The sequence below is a fragment of the Poecilia mexicana genome, unplaced genomic scaffold (assembly GCF_051168715.1).
Source record: "Poecilia mexicana isolate PSO_F unplaced genomic scaffold, ASM5116871v1 scaffold_3, whole genome shotgun sequence".
NCBI lineage: Eukaryota > Metazoa > Chordata > Actinopteri > Cyprinodontiformes > Poeciliidae > Poecilia > Poecilia mexicana.
Genome location: NW_028263372.1, coordinates 19,773,859 through 19,798,292, shown reverse-complemented (window position 1 = coordinate 19,798,292; position 24,434 = coordinate 19,773,859). Strand labels below are relative to the sequence as shown.

General features: G+C 40.4%; 1 protein-coding gene across 7 annotated transcripts in view; it reads left to right on the top strand.

The window, feature by feature from the left end:
* The first annotated feature begins 469 nt into the window (after positions 1–469).
* Positions 470–24,434, top strand: part of dennd5a (DENN/MADD domain containing 5A) — a 33,436-nt gene continuing 9,471 nt past the window's right edge. Inside the window, exons 1-12 of one of the 7 annotated variants that reach the window (XM_088004283.1) lie at positions 470–728; positions 11,429–11,500; positions 12,319–12,428; positions 12,923–13,601; positions 18,705–18,892; positions 19,399–19,707; positions 21,037–21,252; positions 21,421–21,655; positions 23,189–23,339; positions 23,431–23,524; positions 23,796–23,900; positions 24,260–24,391. In XM_088004283.1, the coding sequence (XP_087860409.1) occupies positions 629–728; positions 11,429–11,500; positions 12,319–12,428; positions 12,923–13,601; positions 18,705–18,892; positions 19,399–19,707; positions 21,037–21,252; positions 21,421–21,655; positions 23,189–23,339; positions 23,431–23,524; positions 23,796–23,900; positions 24,260–24,391 (2,391 nt within the window). In that variant the 5' untranslated portion in view covers positions 470–628. Of the gene's footprint in view, positions 729–11,428; positions 11,501–12,318; positions 12,429–12,922; positions 13,602–18,704; positions 18,893–19,398; positions 19,708–21,036; positions 21,253–21,420; positions 21,656–21,836; positions 21,927–23,188; positions 23,340–23,415; positions 23,525–23,795; positions 23,901–24,259; positions 24,392–24,434 lie in introns of all 7 variants that reach the window. The other 6 variants (XM_088004279.1, XM_088004277.1, XM_088004280.1 and 3 more) reach the window with 6 other exon arrangements.

Here is a 24,434-nt window from a genome sequence, read left to right as displayed (position 1 = left end):
CGACTAACTTTACACTTTAATAACTACAATAAGAATGCCTATCTGTATATCAGCAACCCTTTGATTCTGACATCCTCTTCAGAAATAAAAGAATATAGCAAAGATATACTCTGCAGCCTTTATAAATAATAATTGGGGACCGATATCTGTTAACGTGTTCTCAAAGCTGAAAATGTTGCCACGTTTCCCAAGCATTTCACAGAAATGTTCTCACTTTAATATTCACAAGTTCCCATGTATTTAGGTTTCAAATGCATTAAGATAGGTTAACCTTTTAGGTATTTAATCTTTACTTAGAAGAAAATTTATTTGAGACAGTTACTCATGTAAGTTAAGTTTGTTCGTTAATTTAGAAGCTAATGTTAGAAATTTAATTCAATTCTCATTTTAAAGCTTGGGCTGGTTCCTTTGAACTTTTAATTTGAAGGCTGTTTTATTTTGAAGGAGGCGTGAGCGGATGTGTGCGGATCGGCTGTGCCTATTGCGGGTTCAGCAGCTAAATATGAGTGCAGATTTTCGAGCCTCGCAGTAGCGTCTCGCACGTAATGGCCAGGAGAAATCACTTTTCCGAGTTACTTTAATATGCTCGGTGTTCCAGGTGTGAGGGCATCACCGGACCAGTCTCAAAATGACCACCGGCTTCAGCTCCGGTTCCTCCCGGTTCGCAGATTATTTTGTGATCTGCGGACTCGACACCGAAAGCGGGCTGGAACCCGACGAACTGTCCGGTAAGCCTATTAGCCGTTGGGATAAAATGTCGTGTTGATGCTGGGCGAAATAAGGAAAAACTAGATTGTTAAACGTGCGTTTCTAAAATATATATTTTTTCTTTTGGGGCTCTTTGTTCTCTCTTGTACTCACTCTTGTTTATTTGTGTGTTTTTAAGATGTAATGTCGGCTGTTGAGGTGAACGCGGATCGGGTATAATAACGCTGGGCCTAGTTTACCTTCTCTCCGCCTGTTTGTTTGTAACGCTCGGTTAGGATAGACGGGATTACTGACTGGTTATTCCTCTTTATCTCATTTTAATTCAATGGTTGTCCTTAACCTCCTCTCTGTCCGTGTTGGGGTGTGTTGTAATAAACATTTTAAAGTGAAAAACACTCAGCTTTCAATGCACTTTAGAGCTGAGTACGTATATTTAACAGTTGTGTGCCTGTTACAATTATGTAAAGAGAAGACATGAAAATAGTCATGCACACATGATGTAGTTCAGACTGTCAGATGCCCCCTACACAATACCAGCATCCACCAGAGACACGCTGTACTTGTAACATTTTAAAAGGGCACACCCTTCCATTCAAAAACCATGACATAAATAGCTTAAATGCCTAATCTTAGCACAATAGTCCGTCACACATCTGTTATTTCCCCCCCCCCCCCTGATGAACCCCTTTTATTGTGTTTTTTTTTTTTTCCTCAGCAAAAGTATTGTGATTGAAAGAGACATCTGCAGCACATAGTTTGGGAGCTGAAGTGATAGGGTACAAGTAATTGAGACTTTCAAGGGAAAATCTTCACCCCGGCCTCCCACTGTGAAGAAGATTTGATGGCATTTGTTATGCTGTGGGGGAGACACTTTGCTGCCATGGCGAGTGATTAGTTTAAATGCAACGATGAAGTGTGACGTGAGTGGCCAACACTGAGTACAAGTGATTGGCACATTGGTGTGGTGATGACCAGGACGGTGATGTCAGGACAAGGCATGTGGTATTAAATCACCAGATCTCAGCTCAACTGACATGCAGGGCTGATGTTTGCCTCCGAAACTAAAAGACAAACTGAGAAAATATCTCTTTATTGCCTGCTGACAATGAAACAGACCCGAAGCACTGTCAGTACTTTAGACAACAACTGTGCTAGTGTGCAGCAACAAATTTAGCTAAATGTTTTGAATTCACCTTTGACGTAAGAAGCCTAATCACTGTTTTCAAATTTAAATACAGGACTTTATATCTTGTGCTTCAGTTAACAAAGTCTGCTTTGGGAAGTTTTTAGGTCTGTTCATTTCCTTTAAGTGTTTTTTTTTTTGTTGCTGTCTTATGACATTAAGCTTTTTAAGATGGACCAGGCCTATTAGTGCTAATGTCAGGGTTTTCCATACTAACGCCAGTGTGTTAACAACACTTTATGGGGAAACCCTGAATGCTAAAGAACTAACAACCGGCGTACTGACCTTAGATTATATCTTTAAGACTATATTTGCATTCAAATGTCCCATTATGCTTATTAATACTGAAACTTCTTGTTGTGGTTTGTAAAAACGACTCTTTTTGACTTAAAACGCGTATCAACTGGTGCTAGAATTCCATTTATTTTCAGTCTTGTTTAATTGGGCAACCTTGAACATTTTGCTGTCTGAAAACAGGAACCAATTAAAATTTGTGACATTTTCCTGTTATCTTGTTTCTGTCTCATGCAAGTGTGATTTACTGTGACTCGACAGGTAGTGAAAGGCCTGTGAGGCTGCTGTAGCTGAAGGAAACTTCTTCCCTCCTTAAAGTGATAACCACACCAAAAATCGTTTTAGTTTAAGGGTAATGTGCTTCTCCTTTTTACTTCCTTTCTCAAGTTCCTGTTTACAGCTTTAAGGACAAATTCGCTGAGTTTATAGGATGAACTAAAACTTAAGAGCATGCAGTCTCCTTTTTGTAACCAGGGAATATTTTTACCTAGATATTAAAATTTCATCCTTGATGGTGATGCTAAGAAAAATGCCCCACACCATTTTCAATATCACAGAAACCTTCTTTTGAAAGGACAAAAATCTTTCTAGAAAATGCCCCCAGAAGCATACAACTATAGGCAGTATAAAGATATTGACGCTATCTTTATTGGGGTAAGACCAATGAATAGGTGGCAATTTACCACCCATTTAGAAAAAAAAAATATAAATTGAAAGTGTTACTTTTCTGTAAAGCAATACATTAAACATGCCCTTCATAAAAAGTATGTATGTTGAATTCAGTTAAGCAGTTAATTGGAAATACCTTTTTTGTTATGAAATAAGCATAGATGTGCCCCATGCAAAACATGTCTACAGTGTAGAAAAATCCAGTCTGTACAAATGAATGAATGAATATACTTTATTAACCCTACTGGGAAATTCACAAAGTATTTAGCAGCAGACCTGTTCAGTTTCTGGTAATTTTCTGGTAATCAAGTTTTATCAACTTGAGTAAGCTAGATTCCTAAAAAGTCAGATCGCCCTGGGTTCTGACTGGTTTCTGCTCACCGTTGTTGACGCATTGTCATTTTAACATCGCAATGGGGCCATCGGTAAGTTGTCAAAATTGAAATAGAAAGCGTTATGCCATGTGGCCGTACAAGTTTTGTTCTGGAATATGCAAGAGCTTTACGTAGCTTCTCACATTCATCTTAAACAACGGAGCGTCTGTATTTAAGACGCTTTACTGGCATAAAGGTGCTAGCATGATGACTTACTGGCTTCCTTCAACTTTTTTGACTTTCCTGCCTTATAAGCGATATACCGCCAGTCAAAATGTTTGCTTTTTTTTCCACTGACGAGGGCCACAAAGGTTCTTCTCCAGATGTGCTTGCCACGTTGTGGAAGTTGAATTGCACTGTAGATGACAATGTGCTAACCAATTGTCAATTCCTAGCACCACGTTGCTGTTTTGATTCTTGTCCATGATTGTTCAGGTGAGCTCTTGCAAGTGAGGGAAGGGAGCGTCTGTGTCATTCTGCTACTGTGCAGCATTCTGTACCAAATATTGATTTTTGCATCAATATTTGATGCAAAGTAGAATCTTTTTAAAGTAATATGTTGACAACTATACTATGCACAATCTTAAGCAGACACGAGGTTGTTTTGTTTTCTGACCACTGATCAATTTTGAAGTTTGTCTCGTCTGCTTGTCTTCTGTTTTAAGTAGGGTTTAAATTTAATGTTCATTATAAAATTATAATTCATTATTTATACAACACAGTTGAAGCCAAATCTAATATATTTTTTTCTCCATTAAGCAAAAACAATAAGCTTTGTGGTTGTAACACAAGTGAAATCTATGAAATATGTGTGGGCAGAAGAAATGCTGTATTGGGATTCCTGTTTTTCAGAATGTTCTTTAGTGTTACTAAATAGTGACTTTTTTTTATTGTGGTTGATCAGATCAAAGTTATTTTCATAGCTAGTAGATGGGAGCATGAACTGTGTGTCAGACATGTGCAGAATAATTTTTTACAGTAAATGTACCTTACTGTCACTGTGTATGATTTTTATCATGTTTTTAAAAATCACCTTTTTTTTTTTTTCTTTTTTAAAGTTGACTTCATTGCATAGGAAGTGCCTGTTTTCCCCAGGTGTGTGATAACACTTCTTTTAAGTCTCTGTGCAGAGACAGAAAATGCAACCCACCGAAACCTTGCTCAGACGCACAGCCTGGAGCTTTGAGGTCAAACATCTCTGATGTTCTACTTACAGCCCTTTGCTGCTGTTTACTGTAGAAAGAGGTTAGGGGCTTGCCCTTATCAACTGTTTCAGTTATGACTAGAAGAAAGGAAATGGTGTGGAAATTCCATTGTCACGGGCTGCAGATAAATGTTTGTTGTAGGTACGCTGTTCCTAGAAGTTCTCATTTTTGCCAAGTCAGGAATAAATAAATGGCTTTGCAAGAAGGTTTCAGTTTTCTAGATGCAGTGGATTAGATTTTCTTTGACAAGAGCTGCATGTAATTTTTCAGAATGCACATGAGAAAAAAAGATACTCAGGATGTTCATAAATGCTGTTGTTTTTCTGTTATCTCTAATAGGGCTGTTGTAAACGAATATTTTAGTAATCGAGTAATCTATCGATTATTCTTACGATTAATCGAGTAATCGGATAAAAAAAATTATAAAATGAAATATTGGTAAATCTGGCATAATACCAATGTTACTATCAGATATCAATATCAGTCCAATTTTTCATATTTGAGCATCCCTAACAGTTGCTTTTTTGTAGTTTAGAAAACTAACCTGTAACAATAATAGCTCACTTTCTAAGTTAACCAGAAGAAAAGTTATAGAAAAATCTGAAATTATATTGAATTTAATAACAAAGAGGCAGGCTCACAAATATGCTTATAAAAATGTCTACAATCCAGCTTTTAGTTTATGTATTCATCTTCAGTGAGTTTAATAGATTAAACTCACCTTGCCACCTAACCTGTCACGCTTTGGGTTTGAAAATACGGGAAATGCCGCCTGGAGTGGGAGGAGAGGGCGAATGAAGAACGTAAGATGGAGGGAGGGGAGGAAATAGACCAGCGGACTGACGAACCGTTAGACCGGGGGACGAACACGGGGGGAAGCAATACGGGATATTTACGACACCTTCACTGGTCACACTCAGAAACTCATCTACCAGCCATGTACGATGCGCTCCGCCACCCGTTTCTTCAGACCGGGATATGAAATTTATTGTGCGGTTCGTCGGTAAAGCTACATTTACACGGTAAGCATCAGCTACTCAGCCGCCCACCCTGTTCAGGCTATCCGCTCACCTCAGCGCTCTTCCCGCCGTTCGCTTTCAACCAGCAGCCCCGGAGGAGAAATGCTGCCGTACTCCAGGCATTCCCCCAGTCATTTTAAGGATGCTTATTGGTTCCCCAAAAACGATAAAAAGTCGGGCATTATCATCAATCAATAAAATCCCCACGGGCCAATCTTGAAGATTGGACTTTATGCCGCTGAGACTTAGCTTTTGTCAACAACTCAGAGGCGGAAGTGAGAGCTCCGCGCAACGCAAATGAAGTCCCGGCCGGAACACGGTGCGCTAACTAATAAAACATAAATTAACGAAGCTTCGAGGCAGGTAAATTTTCCTCGAGGAATTTTAGTAATCGAGGTACTCGAACCATTCGAGGAATCGTTTCAGCCCTAATCTCTAATAAGGTTGCCTGAGTCAGTTGGGTAGAAATGCAAAAAGGGGATTTCTGTAGCTGGTTGCTTGTTGAAAGGTCAAGTCGGTATCCCTGAGTAGTTTCGGTCAAGATTAGAGATGAACCAGTCAATCAGCCAAAGATTTTTTTCCCTGATTGGCTCTGATGTGTGGTCAGCGGGTAAAATGCTGTAAAATCCGACAGTTTTTTTCTGCTACTCGGTTTCAAAACTAAGGACTTTGACCAGATTTCTAGAAATGCTTCGATCAGATGGGTTTGATCATGTTTGACTGAAGAAATATGTTTTGATGCAGAAACAGGGAATCTTATAATTCCTATTTGTGTTTGTTTTTAGGATGGGATTCATACATTTCAAGTCTATTAAAGAAAACCCTGCTCTCTTTGTCATTCTGCATTTTCAAAAGTTTTCTTAAATCCAAACATTTGAGGAGCACTGCTTTTGTCGTTCCGTTATTCCGAACGTTCATATTGAACGACTTAACTGAGTTTAGGCTGCTAACGTGGCTCAAACAAACTGCTGGCTGGTGATTGATACTGTGAATGAAATAAGCAATCTCTTTCTCTTTCTGTTGGGTTTTCTCCAGGGAATTAAATGAAACTCTTTGTGTGATTTATTCTTAATATGATGTGAAGTGTTAACTCGTGTACAGTGAAGGGAAAAAAAAAACGACGACAAAGAAATGGATTCAAAAAATTTCTTTCGGCTCAGCGTTTGGCAGCACACTCGGGACTTGATTTGCATATGTATGACCCTGCGGCCTCTCGGCGACACTGGAAACAGCAGGAACTGGGGGACATGAGTAAACTCTGTGGACAGGCTCTCTTTATTCAGATGCTAAATATCCTTTTAAATTTTCTGGGCTGCCTCTCTTCAACCCTTCTCTGCAAACAAATGAGGACGAATGGTACAGCTAGAAGGCTTGCTCAGTTTCATAACTTTTCCTCAGGAGCTTGTTAAGCAGTTTGGGGATTTTAACAATCTGCCTAGAAATAAATTTCAGGGTTTTTGTTTTTTAGATCAAGAATGACGGCAGTTATCAGTTGTGTGCCTTATTAGTTTAATGCAATAAGATGCAGGATCTCTGATGTACTTTTGAGAAGCAGTTCCCCAAAATGTTGGTTTCTTACTTATGTTATCTTCACATCTTTGACACTCCACCCCCCAACACACCCCCAAGTGAAATTTCACTTTTAAACTTGAAGTGCTGAAGTGGATCACGTGGACGACTTGGCTTCAAATTGTCATTCATCGAGAATATAGAATGTGACAGACAACGTTTGCCAGCCTCTTGTAGTGCTGGTTGATGGGATGTTGAAATGGTTTTCCTGCAGTGGGAGAACATTTTTCAAATGTTTTGATAAGGGCTAGATGATGTGGCCTAAATTTAGCACCACAATACAGTTTGCATTTATTTGCAACGTACAATGTCTACTGCAAAAATTCAAATCTTGATATTTATTACTATGGCAATGATCAACTCTTTTTCCAACAGCATGACAAAAACAACACATTTTGCAAGTGTTTTTCCACTTGAGATCTTTAAAATGGTACACTAGACTGGTGAACATGTCAGCAAAAACGACAAGCCATCACTCATCATCAGAGACAAATTCAAAGCCGTTTCATGTTTAGTTTCTGTGTTGGGACTGAAGTGTGAAGGTTGCGAACTGAAGAAGGGAGTAACTGATGCTCAGAGCACCGGTTATTGTTGTATATTTTTTTCTAAACGTTGGCATGTATTTCATGCTGTTCTGCAGGAAGTTGGATTGAGTGCTTCTTGAATACAACTTCACAGGAAGTGAGGTCCATCCCTTTTCTGGTGATCCTCTCTACAGTAGGCGTAAGCGCGTCGGAGCACAGAAGGACCGTAGAACTGTGGGTGGTCTCTGGCTCCTCGTCCGATCACTGCTGCTTTACTACTCCCACCAAATATCCATTTACGTTCTCATGGCATCACAGACCTTTTGAATAAATGACAAAACGAGGAATTATGTGAGCCTATAATTGGAGTAATTAGAATTTGTCATATTGGGGTCTTTTCTTGATGTGGCAGATGGTGTCTGATTGGCTGTGAGGTAAGGGGATGCTATAGATTATAGTTTTTGTGGTAATCTTAAGACTTGATGAGCTGTACTAAATTATGAATAAAACTAAAAATATTGAAATGCAATTGAAAAGGCTAGATTACTGATTTGTTTCTTTTCTTAAAATCCATCTAGATTCTACCATACAGGATTAAGACAAATGGTTCAAAGATTATTTTTTTCTTTTTCATTTTTACTCAAGAAACACAAACGGTGGTTCCAATAATAGTCAAATATATATATATATATATATATTATAACTAAATGAGTTCGGTGGTGAGCAGGTTTTGCTGCGGCAGCAATTTTAGTACAAACCGCTAGACAAGATTTTCTTATCTGGAAACTTTCACTTTGATGGGTTTAATTACTCAGTGCTTGTATCTCTCTTTAGTAATTTGTACATTTTAAATTCCGTTTGTATTACCGCTTATACAAAAGCGTCAACGTTAGACCACATATATCCTGTTTAAGAAAATTTTACAGACCATTCTACCTGATGTACTCAGATAGCAGAGCTGTCATAACATACTCTAGAATCATCTTTTGCCTCAATTTTTTAAGGTTTTTTTCTTTCATATTCTCAAATTGACTTGGAGCTTTGAGAACATCTTTAAGGATTTTTTTTTTTTTTTTAAATCTAACAAGGTAGATGGGAATGTTTTGTATCAACTTCCTCTGTTTTGCTGCTGATGTGGACTCCGATAAAGGCCTCCCTGTGTTTCACAATCAGTAAACTTTGCTTTTTGAGTGCAAAGTTCAGCCTTTTTGTATATTCCCCTCTGCCCCTCTAAAAGTCGTGGTTACCAATGTGCTCTTATTTTGGCACATTTATTACCAACAAAAAAAACCCAATTCTGTTCAGCAGAATTGCATATTAGAAAAATTAAAATTTGACAGCCTGCTCTACATATTTATATATATTTTTTCTTAATGATTCATCTGCTTGATTATGTCAAACTGTGATTGCTGCATTTTGAGTAGTAGATAAATCATTGCTCTCAGTTACAAACATCACTCCATAGCGTTTTTTTTTTTTTTTTTTTTTGAGGCGCTGTGGCTTAGTTTTAAAGCCAATTGAAAGATTGTCAGTTTGAACCCTTGCTCGGCCACGTGTCGGAGTGTCCTTTGGCGAGAAAACAAACCCCTCGCTGACCTCAAAATGATTATCAGAGAAAAACTCTTGCGTAGTTGCACTTCGTCCTCATAGGATTTAGATAGTTTACTCCAAACGTATAGAGAATGTAGGTTTTTGTGGTGCCGTTTGGATTCCGTTTCCACACATTTCTATTAAAGATTGTAAAATTTCAGTGTGCTATCATTATTACAGTAGAATATTAACTGGAGACAATTTCTTATATTATTTTTTTTCTGATGTTTTTTAGTCTTTGTAATCCAGCTGTCTGGTTCCTGTTGTAGTCTGGGTGGTGTGTCTGGCCTACTTTCGACTCTGTGGGTTGTTTGGATATGAACGCATCGAACAGATTAAACCAAACCCTTCAAGATTTTCAGTCGGTCACTTGGATATCTTCAACGGTACCAAAGACCCCAATGTAAAAGTCAGTTGGCGGTCACTGACAGCATTTTAATCAGATCATTTAAAGACAATGGCTGCCTTTGTGAAATTGATGCAGCTTGGGTCAAATGTCACCCACGTTTATTGTAAGACACCATAAAAATCGACCAAATAAATCTATTATTCTAAAGTTATTTCTAATCAGTATTCAACAGTGGGGGATCAACCTCCCCAGACACGAGGAAATTGATAATTTCTTGGCTTTGTGAAATGCGTCATTTAATAAATGTAATAAAAAATGATTTCCTTTGTCTCGTGGAAAAGGCCCCATTTCTCATTGGCAACATTATAGCTGAAGAACAGCTTTACTTCAGTGCTGATGTAGGGGAGCCAGAAACTCTTGGACAGCGCGTGTTCCTCTTCTCACATTTTTGTACTTTACGTGCTGCATGAAAGCGTTTTTGTGCCGGCAGAGATCTTTCATTACTTCTTAGCAAATGTGATGCATCAGAGGGACTGTAAACAGCATCGCCTGGCCGCTTGCAAAGAGTACAAAGGGTTTGCTTTATGTGAAATGTTAGATAATCCAACGTAGCCACGGGGCTGAGACGCAAGTGCATTCATTCACCTTTATCCAACCCGTGACCGCCTGCTGACGATGTCCGCATTCTACAGATTTGACTCGGACGGAAATATTTGTATGAAATGTTAGAATTAATGCTTTGATAAATACTTTGGGATTTTGTGTTGGTACGTAGGCACAGGGATACACACAGGTTCATCCCACTGAATAGGAATATCTTTATAGGTCTGAAAGGAACACTTTTTGGTTGACTGGGCAGTCCAGGGTTCCTTAAAGAGTTGTTGGTGATGCTGTTCAGCTGCGGGCAGGACGTAGCTAATGTTGCAGACTGTATTCCAGGACTTCTGATGAAGCCTCTGACTGAAGATGCTCTGTTATAAAGCAGTGTCGGGCTAATTTCCTGCCCAGTCAAACGTCATTATGAATGATGAATGGACCTAACTTCATAATTCTCTACGCTACTGTTAACTCAATAGCTTATATCTGCTTTTTAAAATTTTTATTATTATTGTTTTTTTGTTTTTTTTTTAGTTTCATGCTTTTCCTTCCATCCATCAGTACCCTTTGGTGCAACACTCCCCAAACTGTTTTATTTTACATTCATTTTCTTAATGGTCTTACATGAGGTCATGTTTTGTGAAAATTAATTTTGTGTTTTCATTAGCTAGAATTCAAAAACGCTCTAAGTACATCACCCTGTGCGGACTATATCTACATAAACTTCACATTTTGATTACTGAAACAAGTACATTTTTTTTTTATGATGTTCAAATTTACTGAGATGCACATTTATGCTCAGCTTGATCAGGTTTTGTTTGTTTTCTTAAACATGAAGTAAAAAGTGTTGTATCATTTAGTGTGCTTAGTTGCTTGATCTTATTCCATAGTTGGGTAAATATAAGAATCTGTCATTTACTTCCAGCTTGTAAGCAGTTTATTTCACTCAGGTTTACATTTAGCTCAGAAGCTGTTTCTTTGTAATCACACTCTAATCTGCTAGTACAACTGGTCCTGTTCCTCTGTGTTTGAGTTGAGAACATTTGTCCAATGCTGCAGCAGTGTGTTCACACTGGATCTTTAGGAGGCGCCAATAACATTCAGAACTGCTCGGTTCATATCATAACCTCGGCAGCTGGCTTGACTCGGCATTCCCACATGACTCCGGCGGATGTTGTTCTCCGTGTGTGTTTTGTGTTTTTTTTTTTTTTTTTTGTTTCTCTGTAGAGCGAAGCGCTAAAAGTAGAGCTGTGAGAATGTGTACATGCACAAACTGAGAAGTGATGCGCTACCCAGCAAGAACCAGGCTTTTAATTATCATATTTTTTTGTTTTATTTGTTGTGTAGCTTTATGCCAGTATATAGAGGATACTAAATTCAGAGATGGGGCCAGAGGAAAATTGGCGAGGTCAAACGAAGGTAACAGTTCCCACCACACACACTGCTTTTTACCCCCCCCCCCGACCAGAGCTTAGCTTTGACCCCCTTTAACCTTCAACCTGATGCACCTTGTTATCACCCACCTCTCCCCCTTCTGCATCCTCTCCTTTTTTATTTATCTTTTTTGAAAACCCCCAGAATCTGGGATGGATTTTTGCCCTTCCTGTTTTGTGCACCCCTGATTTCTCTCCCCCCTGGTTTCGTGTCCCTCCTCTCCTCCAGTAGCAGCTGAACAAGGAGCTGATGTCTGACAATCACCGCTTCTGTATCTCGCGCACACACATCCAGTGTCGCCTGCACTGGCATCGCTTGGTCAATGTTTACTCTCCCCCCCCTACCCCATCTTACACTCTGAATGACTTTTCAGTGCTGCCTTGGTGTGTGCATCACTTCTGCTTTACTCTGGGTCTAAATCAACTCAACTTGTGCTTCTCTGACTGATTTACTCTGTGTCCCTCTGTACTGCCATTAAAGCTGTCGTGAAGCATTTAGATCCGCAAAGTTTCACTTTTCACAAGACGCAGCTGGTAATTTGTTTACTTTTTCGGGCACAGGATGCAGATGGCAGCTTTACATGATGCAATACAAACTTCCTCTAAAGAGAAACGTGCTGATTTTATTTCTTTTTTTCTCTTTCCCTTGGTGATGCGCCTGGCACTTTAAGCTTGCTACTGATTAAACTGCAGCTTTTTTCCCCCCCCCCAGTGTCTGCATGTGATAAACCAACTAACTAATTGCATACTTGTCTGTTTTTTTTTTTTTTTTTTTGCATTTCTCTCTATTGTCTTGACTTCCAGGTGAGAATTTTGAGCAGAGTCCGTTGCGGAGAACTTTTAAATCCAAAGTCCTAGCACATTATCCTGACAATGTTGAGTGGAATCCATTCGACCAGGATGCAGTTGGCATGGTATGATTATTTGTGTTTGACAAACATGCAATGATTGTTCACAGTAAAAACACAAAATCTTACCAAAGTTATTTTCGTAAGATTTTTTTCTAGTGCAAATACACTTGAAATAAGACAAAACTGATTTACAAGTTACTTTTAGGAAAGATATAAGAGCTTGTTTTAGGTCAATAATTCCTTAATTTTGATAAAGTGCTAGTTCTATTGGCAGATTGTTTTTCCCATGTTGTAAGTGAAATAATGTGCCAGTGGAACTAATACTATTTTTTTAAAAGTCAATATTAAAGAGTTACATGCTTAAAACAAGCTCCTTTATCTTGCTGAAAAGTTACTTGTGAGTTAATTTTGCCGTATTTCAAGTGTACCAATATATCTCCACTAGAAACGAGACCAAAATATTTGGTAGGATTTTGTGTTTTTTGCAGTATTGCTAAGGTTTAGTATCATTTCCCCCAAGATTGTCTCTGATTTCCTTTCTGCACCTCCTCCCCCAGCTCTGCATGCCGAAGGGTCTGTCCTTCAGGACGCAGGTTGACTCCAGAGAGCCGCAGTTCCACTCGTTCATCATCACCAGAGAGGACGGCTCGCGCACCTACGGCTTCGCCCTCACTTTCTTCGAGGAGGTGACCAGCAAGCAGATATGCAGTGCAATGCAGACTCTTTACCACATGCACAACGCAGAGCAGTACGACATCTTGCACACCCCGACGACCCCGCACGGACCGGAGGACCAGCGTCCCCCGCAGCCCCGCCCTGTGCTCCACGCCGCTCCGGCCATCTCCCGCCTGCAGCGCTTCAACTCGTACGACATCAGCCGCGACACGCTGTACGTGTCCAAGTGCATCTGCCTGATCACGCCCATGGCTTTCGCCCAGGCCTGCAGGAAGGTGCTAGAGCAGCTTCACCAGGCCGTCACGTCCCCGCAGCCCCCGCCGCTGCCGCTGGAGAGCTACATCTACAACATCCTGTACGAGGTGCCCCTGCCGCCATCGGGGCGTTCGCTCAAGTTCTCGGGCGTCTACGGTCCCGTCGTGTGCCAGAGGCCGAGCACGTCCGAGCTCCCGCTCTTTGACTTTGCCATCAGCGAAATGTTCAATCTGCTCGGGGTGGAGAACGTTCTACAGCTGTTCACCTGCGCCCTGCTTGAGCTGCAGATCCTCCTCTACTCACAGCGTGAGTCTCACTCTCCTGTTTCATTCGGTTCTTTCATACAACTTTTAAACAGAGTCGTGCGAGATTGCAGTAGATATGACTGGTTAACAATGCAACCAACATTAAATTAATTAATATGCTAATATCCTGAAATATACGTCAGCAAAACTAAAACATCTCTTGATATGGATATGGGGAAGGAAAAGTTAGAAAAACGTGAATGAAGATCTATCAGGTTTTGTAAGTTTGCTGTTAGTCTTGAGGTCTGGAGCTGATAGATCCACTCTTATCTGTGCATAGTTAGCCTTCCAAAAGTATCCACACCCTTGGAACTTTTTCCACACAGCAACTAGAAACTTAAATATTTTGATTCAGTTTGTATGATGCAGACCATTTTTTTAAATTACAAATTACAAAAAATCTTTGAAGTTGAATTCTAAAAAAATATTGGAATCTTTGAACTTCATCCTCTGTGGTTCAATCCACCTTCTGAAAATGGGAAGAGTATGCCACAGATGAACACCTATCGATGCACAAGGTCGACCAGCCAGAGGTTCAGTGGAGTAGTACAATTAAAGTATTATACTGGCCCAGTCAAAGTCCAGACTGAAATTCAATTGAGAATTGATGGGAAGATGAGAATAGATGCTCACAGTCACGTCTCAGCCAATCTAAGATAAGATAATTTTAGTCTCTTATAGGAGAAATTTGTCTAGGAAGCAGAGGCAAAACTGCAGCACAGCAATAAGAACAGCACATCCAAAAAGGCCATAAATAGCCATAAATAAATACGCAAAAGCAAAAATGCATAAAAACACAAGTGTCACATCGGCAGTACATCCCCATAACCTTTTCCATTCACATATAACGCATCCTTTACATGCTACTCTTGATCACCTCCTATTACTCTGGCCAGGCCCCTCTAGTCTGCCAGATCTAAACGATCATAAGCTGGTTTATGAAGAAGAATAGGTTAAAGTTTAGTCTCCAGATGTGCGCAGCCGTTGCTCGTCACCCACACATCCGAGTTGCGGCCGGGGAATCTTCCGGCGAGAAGAAAATTGGCTATGTGCTTGAATAATTACCCTGAAGAGAGAGATGTGTTGCAAATGCAGAAACAATCAGAAGCTGTTAGAAGTAGATCTACACATCATAAACCTGATCAAGAATAAAAATTAACAAACACCTTTTTTTTTTTTTTAATTATTATTATTATGGGAATAAAACTTGTAATGTTTTCTTTGTGAAGCTTGTTGTGTGGGTAACGAGCAACAGAGACCCCCCCCCCCATCTTTTTTCAAATCTTTTTTTATTGAAAGCCATGTATTATTCCTCTTACTTTACATTTAGACACTACTTTTGTGTTGGTTTATCACATAAAATGTACACAAGCTGATTTTGATGAAGGGGTAGGAAAAATGGGCCACTGTAAATCACTTTGGAGACGTTTCTTTAAGAAAGTCTTTCTTACACTTCCTCACCTGGAAAGGAAGCAAAATTATGTTAAAGAAAGCCTGGGGCAGGCTTTAGAGAAACCTGTAACCGACAGAGTGCAGGTGTCGGTTTCTACGGCTGGTGGACTGCTTTGCATGCTCTTCTTTCACAGTATTAACCATGTCTTCTCATCCATGACAAGCTTAGAAAGTCTGCATCGACAAAACTTTCACAATTAAAAAAAAAAAAAAGTATTGCATTCATCTTGAGACTTGTGTTGTAATGCTGCAATTTATCTTTATGCATTTATTTTTGCTTTTGAATTTGTACAGAGCACTGCAGGAATCAGATTTCTATTTGTAATGATTTTATGAAGAACACTTAGTCCTTAGAATCACTGAGAGCTGATCCCAGTCCACTCGTATTTACCAACAGTTTAACTCTTGCGTTGCCTCGTGAACAGAGGCTGCGTGTTTATTACAGGAACTTTAGAGAAATTAGCAGATCGCTAAGGGATCCTGGTTCTGGTGTTGCGACTGGATCCATTACAGTTGCGAGAGGGAGAGAAGCGAGTGATTTGCAAAACGGCGGGGGCCTGGAGGGAGAAGCTTTTAAAGGGGGGGAAAGCTGTCGTGTTGCCAGGCAACCCAGAGCCGGGGGAGGATGGTGATGATGCAGGATGATTATTATTGGTTGGGAGTGACATCATACCTCTCCTCACCCCGGTGAGGCTCATCACTGCAGAACATGTGAAGGGTGTTGAGCCGAGTTGCGCCCTGGGGATCTTCCAGCGAGAAGAAAATTGGCTACGTGCTTGAATAATTACTCTGAGGAGAGAGATGTTCTGCAAACATGCAGAAACAATCAGAAGCTGTTGTGTGTTGGAAATAGAGCTGCACATCAGAAGCCTGATCAGGAGTAAAAATAACCAACACCTTAGTTTTTTTTAATTTTTTTTTTTTTATTGTATGATGGAGGGCGGGGGAACCTTGTCCTGTTTTCTGAGAAGCTCGTTCTGTGGGTAACGAGCAACGGTCAGGCCTCCATTTGTTTCTATTCCTGGATATTTTCTGCCTGTATGTGATTCGTGCAGCTGAAAGTGACAGGACAGATTAGGGGAGAGCGGCTTGACGGGAAGATCTGACCCAACTAGGGATGTTTAACTTACAACATCTACGCTCATTTGAGCCACAGCAAAGAAAATGGCTACAGATGTTCTTCTGTCTGCACATCTGGATTTTTCCTAAGCATACAGGCTCCTGTTTTCTTTTTGATCATCTGCATGATTGTTAGGGAACGGGGGTCATCATAATTTTCCGGTTTCCAGAACAGAAGCCATTTAGCTCCACACGAGTCCCTGTATCTATGATGTTAATTTCTCCTGACGTCTCTGAGGAGCGACAGGCTGAACGGACAGAATTATGCTGCGTTTCTGAAGAAAGGCCTGAGTATATCACCTTAGCTTTCTAATTCTGTTTTTTTTTTTTTTTGTTTTTTGTTTTGCCCCATTAGGAAAAGATTAAAAAAAAAAATCAAGTTGCTCCATATCTGCTGTGAAGGAAGCTGAGGTGTTGAAACTAATCCATTTGGTGCTTCACAGTGTTTCCTGTCGCATCTGCACTGAGCGAGTAAATAGTTAGCAGCAAACTCTTATCAGCCCTCATTTGGGTCAGCTGCAAAGTATTCGAGTCATGCAGCGTTTTAAGTAGTTTCTTGTTCTGATGGCCTACTTTAAAAGGGGTTGGCTGACGTTAGTATTCTTGTCCCTATCCTGGGAAAGACGGCGTGCTTGAAGGGATGAGTGTTCCCCACGTATGGAGCAGCTAACAGCCAAATGTGGCCATGGCATTTATTCTGGCACCATAAGAGGAGAGGCAGCGCGGCTGCTGAATGCACAGTAGGTGTCGGCTGGGACTGAGCAGGAATGCAGATGAGGAGGACTGCGCGCATATTTGCTCACATGGCCGTTGACTTAGGTGTGAAGCCCTGAGCTGTGGGAGGAGTGTTGCAATGTGAAGTCACAGAGAAGGAATTTAAAGTTAGCCAGCAGGTCATCTGGCTGCAGCTGTGTCACGCTTCAGTGTGTCTGTTCTCCTGGGGGCAAAGGACACACACACACCTCACAGGAAGAAGAAACCAGAACTTGTGCCAGGCCTGTTAACAGCCTGGAACATTTGGTTTTCACTAATAATGAATAGAGACTTTTACCTATTCTACCCTAAAGGACAGTGTACTAGATGGCTGCCTGTAACTCACCTAATCCCTTAATGTAATTTTCTGTTTGGTTGCTGATTTATTTATTTTTATAATCCCTTTGCTTTACATTTGTAAAAGAAAAAAAAATACATGCAGTTTTTTTCCCCCCCAAGATTTTCTTAATTCTCTTATTCACATTTTCTACATCAGAAGTTTTCAAATCTAGGCATTGAGGAGCAGGTGTCCTCCAAATTTAAGTTGCGTCTCTGCTTCAACACACCTGAGTGAAATAACGAGGTCATTAGCAGGATTCTCGAAAACTTAACTGCATACCGATAAGGAAATTCAGCCATTTGATTCCGGTGTGTTTGACCAGGGACACCAGAGAACATCAGACCTGGAATTGAAGACCCCTGATCTAAATGTTGTCAATATGTCCTGAAGAGTAGTTCAGCCCAGTCAGTTGATTCAGGAGTCAAGAGGTTCTGTGGTTATGATTAGCTACAGCAAAGATTTAGACATGTATGAATCAGGCCTTTCCTGGCTGATGACTATTTCTGGTTTCTAGTCAGTTTAGTTTTTTTTCTTTTCGGTTTTTTTCCCTCTCAGCACAGTGACACATAAGAGAAAACTGCACTGCAGGTGCTTAGATAGAGCGATTAGTTTTGAGTTGCATCGAAAATTACAGTATTGTTCGTTTTTTTTTTTTTTTTTTTTCTTTTCTTTTTACTAAACCTCGAGTACGAAGTTGGATAGCATGCACTTTCAGATTAAGAATAGTTTAATTTTATGGCTTGATGCGTTTTGACTGGCCTATATTGGGGAAATTTGGCTCCTGACTGATTTTTGTTTCTCTTCATTCTCTGCAGAATGTAGAAAGATATGCAGCTCTACGTTGAAATACATTAATTCTGGTTCCACCTAACCTCGACTGTGGTTTTAATGTTTAATACCCAAGACAGATGTTTACGTCATACCCCAGTTGGAATATTTAAGCTCACTTTGCCATGACGGTGAATTCCTTTAAGACTGATCAGCCATGTAACCAAACTCGGTTGCACAACAAAGACAGAATCGGCTTCCTGTCATGTCCTGTTTGTACATTTTGTCTCCTTCGGAAGAGGTTTTTCCTCCACAAAACTCCTACTGCTCCAGGTTGATTTAAAACAGCCGTGTTGTTTAAAAGTCATTTCTCTTTCGCTGGAGCTGCTTTCTGTCAACAGTTTGTTTGTGTAAATAATAAATTAGCTGATTTAAACTTTCTGATCCTCAGCTTATTGGCCTTATGATGTCCTCAGGTTTCTGTTTTGTGTTGGACTCATTTTATATGAGGGCTTCAGCATCTTTAATTGGTCAATATATTAGTACTTTTCAGTTAATAATTTATGTATGTGGTTGATTTGGGTTCAGCTCAAATCAGACATGAAAACTGGCCATATGAAAAGAATACTGCCGCTACGTGTCCTCGACGAACCTCTGCTTTCTGTCAACCAGATTACCAGAGGCTGATGACGGTGGCGGAGAGCATCACGGCCTTAATGTTCCCCTTCCAGTGGCAGCATGTCTATGTTCCCATTCTGCCCGCTTCCCTCCTGCACTTCCTGGACGCTCCCGTGCCGTATCTGATGGGCCTCCACTCCAACGGGCAGGACGACCGCACAAAGCTAGAGCTGCCGCAGGAGGTACAATAGCGACGAGCTCACAAACACACGTGGTCATATCTAACGGAGTTTGAGTTTAGAGAGGTGTGCAAAAGAAGGCTTATCTTTCTGTGGATTTAAAAATAGAGGGCTGTCCTCACAGCTTCTCCTCTTCTCAACCCTCATCTGTCTACGTTTTGAAGTTACTCTGAGGTATCTAGTTACTCCAGATAATTGGATCCAGAGCCCATTTATATTTAACTTGCATAGAGCCTATTTCAAGCCAGTCAGCTTTACTCCCCAGCTTAGTTGGCCAGCAGTCTGCTCATTATCAGGAAATGTTTCCTCTCCAGCTTAATCACGGAAGAGTTGAAGGCAGACGTGATGTCGCAGACATGAATTCAGTTATAAGTTTGAACTTTAAAACCTTCAGCTGGCGGTGTTTCAATTAGCAATAGGACTAGTTTAAACCATTACCAATTCAATGTAGGTTTTTCATGGTATTTCTAACTAAAATTGTTGTATTTTTTTTTTGTCTCCACTTCTAGGCTAACTTGTGTTTTGTGGACATCGATAATCACTTCATTGAACTGCCGGAGGAGTTGCCGCAGTTTCCCAACAAGCTGGAGTTCATTCAGGAGATCTCCGAGGTCCTCATGTCGTTCGGCGTCTCTCTGGAGGGAAACATCCACTCCAGTGAGAGCCAGGGAAGGTCCCGCTTCCGTTCTGTCGACATGGTCTCCGACAAGCGCAACGGCAACCTGGGGTCGCCCCTCACCTCCTACCTGCTCAGGGAGAACGAGACGATTGCCCGGCTGCAGGCGCTGGTCAAGAGAACCGGCGTGAGCCTGGAGAAGGTGAGAAGTGACGTCGCCTAATGAATTAGACATCGCCCGCTCAGATGCTCATTTAACATGTAGAGGGGGTTAATGTATAATGGAGGAGTGATCCAACTAAAAGAACAGTGTGACAGTCAAATTACTTATTTAGCTGGTGGAAAATGTATATAAACTATATAATATTAAGCAATAAGCCACTCCAGTGCTTGATGTATTGAAATGTTTTTTTAAAATTTATTTTTTTATTTTTTTATATATACATTTTATAAAAATATTTAACAAATTTTAACACTGCAGTCCTGCTTCAGAGCCGCTCGTCGATTAATGTTCACACTCCTATCAGAGCAACACCAGATAAGGAAAACATGACATCGCAAAAGAATGTCCTTAACATCACGAGACATTGACTACCTCATTTTTTCTTCACTGTTCATCCCCCGTAGTTGTTCCTGAGCGTTAACACGTCTCACTTTGATCTAGATTATGTATGAGAGGAATGGAAATGTTTATTAAACTGGCTATTATTGGTAAGCATCTTGCGAATTATTGAAGCCTTTTTGTATCATGCATTGGAATTCTGATGTTGACTCTATTTCAACATATTGTGCAGCTATAAATCTGTTTATTTAGAGTAAGACCAGCACTTTTTTTTTTTTACTCTCCTACATCTTGACTAGGTTGCTGTATTATCTCAAAGTTTTGTTTTACCTCCTCGTTTGTCTCTTAAAATGATGGCAGTGTTGGTTTTCAATATTTCAGCTGAAAGATGGATAAAGTCCATAATACTAATCTAAAACCAAATGTTAATGAAAATACACTTAATTAGGGCATTACAGCTCAGTCACATGATCGACTGTACAGGTTTCAGTTAGCACATTTTTACAAGCTTGTTTGCCAATTTGCAAACAATAATTGTTACAAATAACCACTAGGAGGAATTTGATGGGTGACTAAACTAATCTCTATATGTGAAGTCTAATCCACTTATGCACTAGCGGCAGCCATTAGCTCTCCCTGAACAGATTAGCGAGGCGCCTCTTTATAGTTTGTCAGCTATGAGGTCAATCCTTTCTTATTCTTGATAAACCTGCTGCTGAGTTACTAGAAGTAAAAAGGAAGGAATAAAATTGAGTCCTTAGTTGATGGTAGTAATAACCCTAATGCAATATATTTTGGTTTTTAAGCACTTTCATGGTGGCTTCATTTCACTTTCTGGTGGCTGCCCTGCATGCATCAAAACTATTAGTTTCCTTTCGAAAGCTGATTCGTCAGCAGTCACTTCTTTCGTCTTATTTTAACGTCGCTGATTATTACATGATGCTTTTGATCAATATTTCCTCAACCCAGTTGGAGGTGAGGGATGACGCCAGCTGCAACAAAGACGCGCGTGCTCAGTGCGACGAGGAAGAGCTGAAGATGCACCAGCTCAACATCCAAGTGCGCGAGGTCTTCGCCAACCGATTCACGCAGATGTTCGCCGACTACGAGGTGTTCGTCATCCAGCCGAGCCACGACAAAGAGTCCTGGTTCACCAACAGAGACCAGATGCAGAACTTTGACAAGGTGTAGTTTTTGACGTGCAAGAAAAATGCAGCAACATTCAGATGGGGGGGGGGAAGGAGGTTACGTAAGCTCATGAATGCAGGGGCAAAAATGATGCAGCGACATGATATTTTGCAAACCATTTGGAAACAATCTGCATGATTATCACCATTTCATGTCTGTGTGCAGGCCTCCTTCCTGTCTGATCAACCAGAACCCTACCTTCCCTTCCTGTCACGTTTCCTGGAGACCCAGATGTTTGCCTCGTTCATCGATAGTAAGATTCTTTGTCACGACGATGAGGAGAAGGAACACACACTAAGGGTGTTTGATGCCCGTGTGGATAAGATCCGGATGCTGAACGTCCGTACGCCTACGCTGCGGACCTCCATGTACCAAAAATGCACCAACATCGAAGAAGCGGGTAAGAAGAGATAAGTCAGTTATCAGTATAAAATGAGTAATCCGTGTACAGGGTATTTCTCGCCTTTTTCCAGTGTAAGATTTCATGAATATAATTATGTAAATTGTAAAACTAATTTCATATGAAGTCAACATTTCCAACCATCACAGATATTTGTTGTCATTCGCTGTGTTGTTTGCAGACGGGCCGATTAAGAAGCGCTTTGAAAAAACAGATTTTGTCGCTGCTGGACCACAAATCATTGGGCTGGAGAAAAACGAGACCAACCATCGTAATATTATGTTTTTGTCTGAAACATCCGTGGGTGGCAGGCGGCTCTTTAACTGTGTATTCAATTCATTCCATCTGTAAACTCAGAGGACGGGTCGGGCTCCTTTCTGATGCTGGGAAAAAAACACAAAAAAAAAACCAGAACTTCTGTAATGTCTTTGTTTTAACATATTAATATTATAGGTGTCTGATCCTGAAGAGATGTTTGAATGTTAGAATCATTTCTCCTTATTGGGGTTACCGGATTACTTCTAACATGTAACGAGTGATGAAGTGCTTTTTATTTTTGGGAACTTAACCTGTTTGCAGCCTCACCCTCTTTACATTTCACTGATTTCAGGCTGTGTTCCTACACATCATTATCTCACCCTTTTCTGCTACAAGTCCTTTTCACTGACTGACTGAGATATTCTTATTGACAGCGTGGGCGTGCTGTTGATCAGGCATCTGAAATCACTGTCGAAAGCAGCATTCATTTTACTTCCTTTGAGAGTAATGTCGATGCTCAGCTTTTGTTCTGATGCCGCTTCTGGTTCTGTGGGTGTTGGGAGGAATTCTTTTTTTGGTTTCTTTTTTATTTTTTAAATAAGATTTTCTTTGTTGAGATGCCAACTTGTTGTTTTTCCATTATCAGACTTCTTTTAACATACAAGAACAGAAAGAAAATCAAATAGTCGTAGACAGATGAATTGTGAGGAGAACAAAAGCAAAGAGAATTGCAATCACACAGTGAGACATTTAAAGTCAGGATAACCATATTTAATGTCTTTTGAATCTTTACTTGAATAATAGAAACAGTTAAAGCTTGTGTACTAAATTGATTCAGTACATGAAGAGTAATGCATTTCAAGTATTTTTGTGATTTGTGACTTACAGAATGTTAAAAATCCAACATTATGAATTTCATAAGATTACAATATTGTACAAGACGGCATGTAAAGAAAATGTTTATGAGATGCCTACATGTACAGAACGTGGACATACTTTTCTGTAATAAAAATCTTTTTTTTTTTTTTATTTTAAGCCGAAACATTTCACAGATAGCATTTTTGTGGAGTAGTTATAAAAGTTCTACTTTTTCAACTAATTGAACTGATGTCACTTACTGACCTCCACCTGCAAAATTATATCAGTACAAAGACTGAACAATCTATAAAATAAACTGCAGGATTTTAATTAGAAATATGCGACATAAACAAATCCTTATTCCTAAACCAATCTAACCGACCAATCAAAAAATCCATGTTTTATTCATATCTGCAGAGAAAGCTATTGAGATGAGGGTGGCAAAGATCGACCACACCGCGCTGCACCCCCACCTGCTCGACATGAAGATCGGCCAGGGCCGCTACGAGCAGGGCTTCTTCCCCCGGCTGCAGTCGGACGTGCTCTCCACGGGGCCCACCAGCAACAAGTGAGCATGCCTGAGCCGTTCTGCTCCTTTTGAACTGACCTCTTAAGTCCGGTTGCCGCTAAAAAGCTGATCAAAGCGCTTTGTGCCGCAGATGGGCTAAGAGAAGTGCTCCGGCTCAGTGGAGGAGGAGGGACCGGCAGAAGCAACACGCCGAGCACCTTTATCTGGACAATGACCAGAGAGAGGTACGAGGTCGTCAAATGGGTTTCATAACTGGGTTTGTTCAGTCTGTCTGCCTGAGCTTCGGTAAACCTGCTCCTTATGCCTGACTTCTTAATCTGCTTTATTTTTCACTTTTCTCCTGCCATCCTGTCTGCACTCCCACCTCCTCTCGCATATCTGCGTTTTTTTTTTTTTTTTTCTTTTCATTTTATAAATGTTTTCATTTATTTATTTGTTTATTTTTTGTCTCTGTCTTTCTGCATTTCTTGCCCTCGCGATCTCACACACTCTCAGCATGTAGAGTGTTTGTTTCCGGAGCCGCAGCTCCTGCTGTTTCTTGACTACTACTGGCTCTCGCAGTCCTTCAGGCCCTGTCTGAAGTCGGTGTCTGTGGACCTGGTATGTGATGGTAGACCACAGACCAGATGTGGAAGTCCACTCATGTGGTCTTTAGCAACATCTGCTTCTCTAACTTTCAGCAGCTGAGCTTTATCTGAACTTTTTCATCATTTTAGTTCTGATTGGTGTCTCTCCTTTTCGTTTTGCTTCTTAAGCTTGTTTTTAAGACTTGTTGGTATTAAGTTTGACAGCCATAGATGCTATTAACATAAGTACAGTAGCTATTGCACATTTCATTTAAGATGAATGCCAATACAACACCAGTAATGTTTAAAGTGTAAGAGCTGGTTTTGAACTGATGCTGGTAAGTGTAGTTGATTATTTATTTCTAACATTTACTTACTAAATTCTCTTGTCAGAAATACATCCAAGAAGCTCGAAACTTGGGCACCACCATCAGACAGCCTAAACTGTCCAACCTGTCGCCCTCCGTCATCGCTCAGACCAACTGGAAGTTTGTTGAAGGATTATTGAAAGAGTGCAGGAACAAGGTTTGCAATTTCCCACTTCTTCCACATATTTACCACTTCAGTT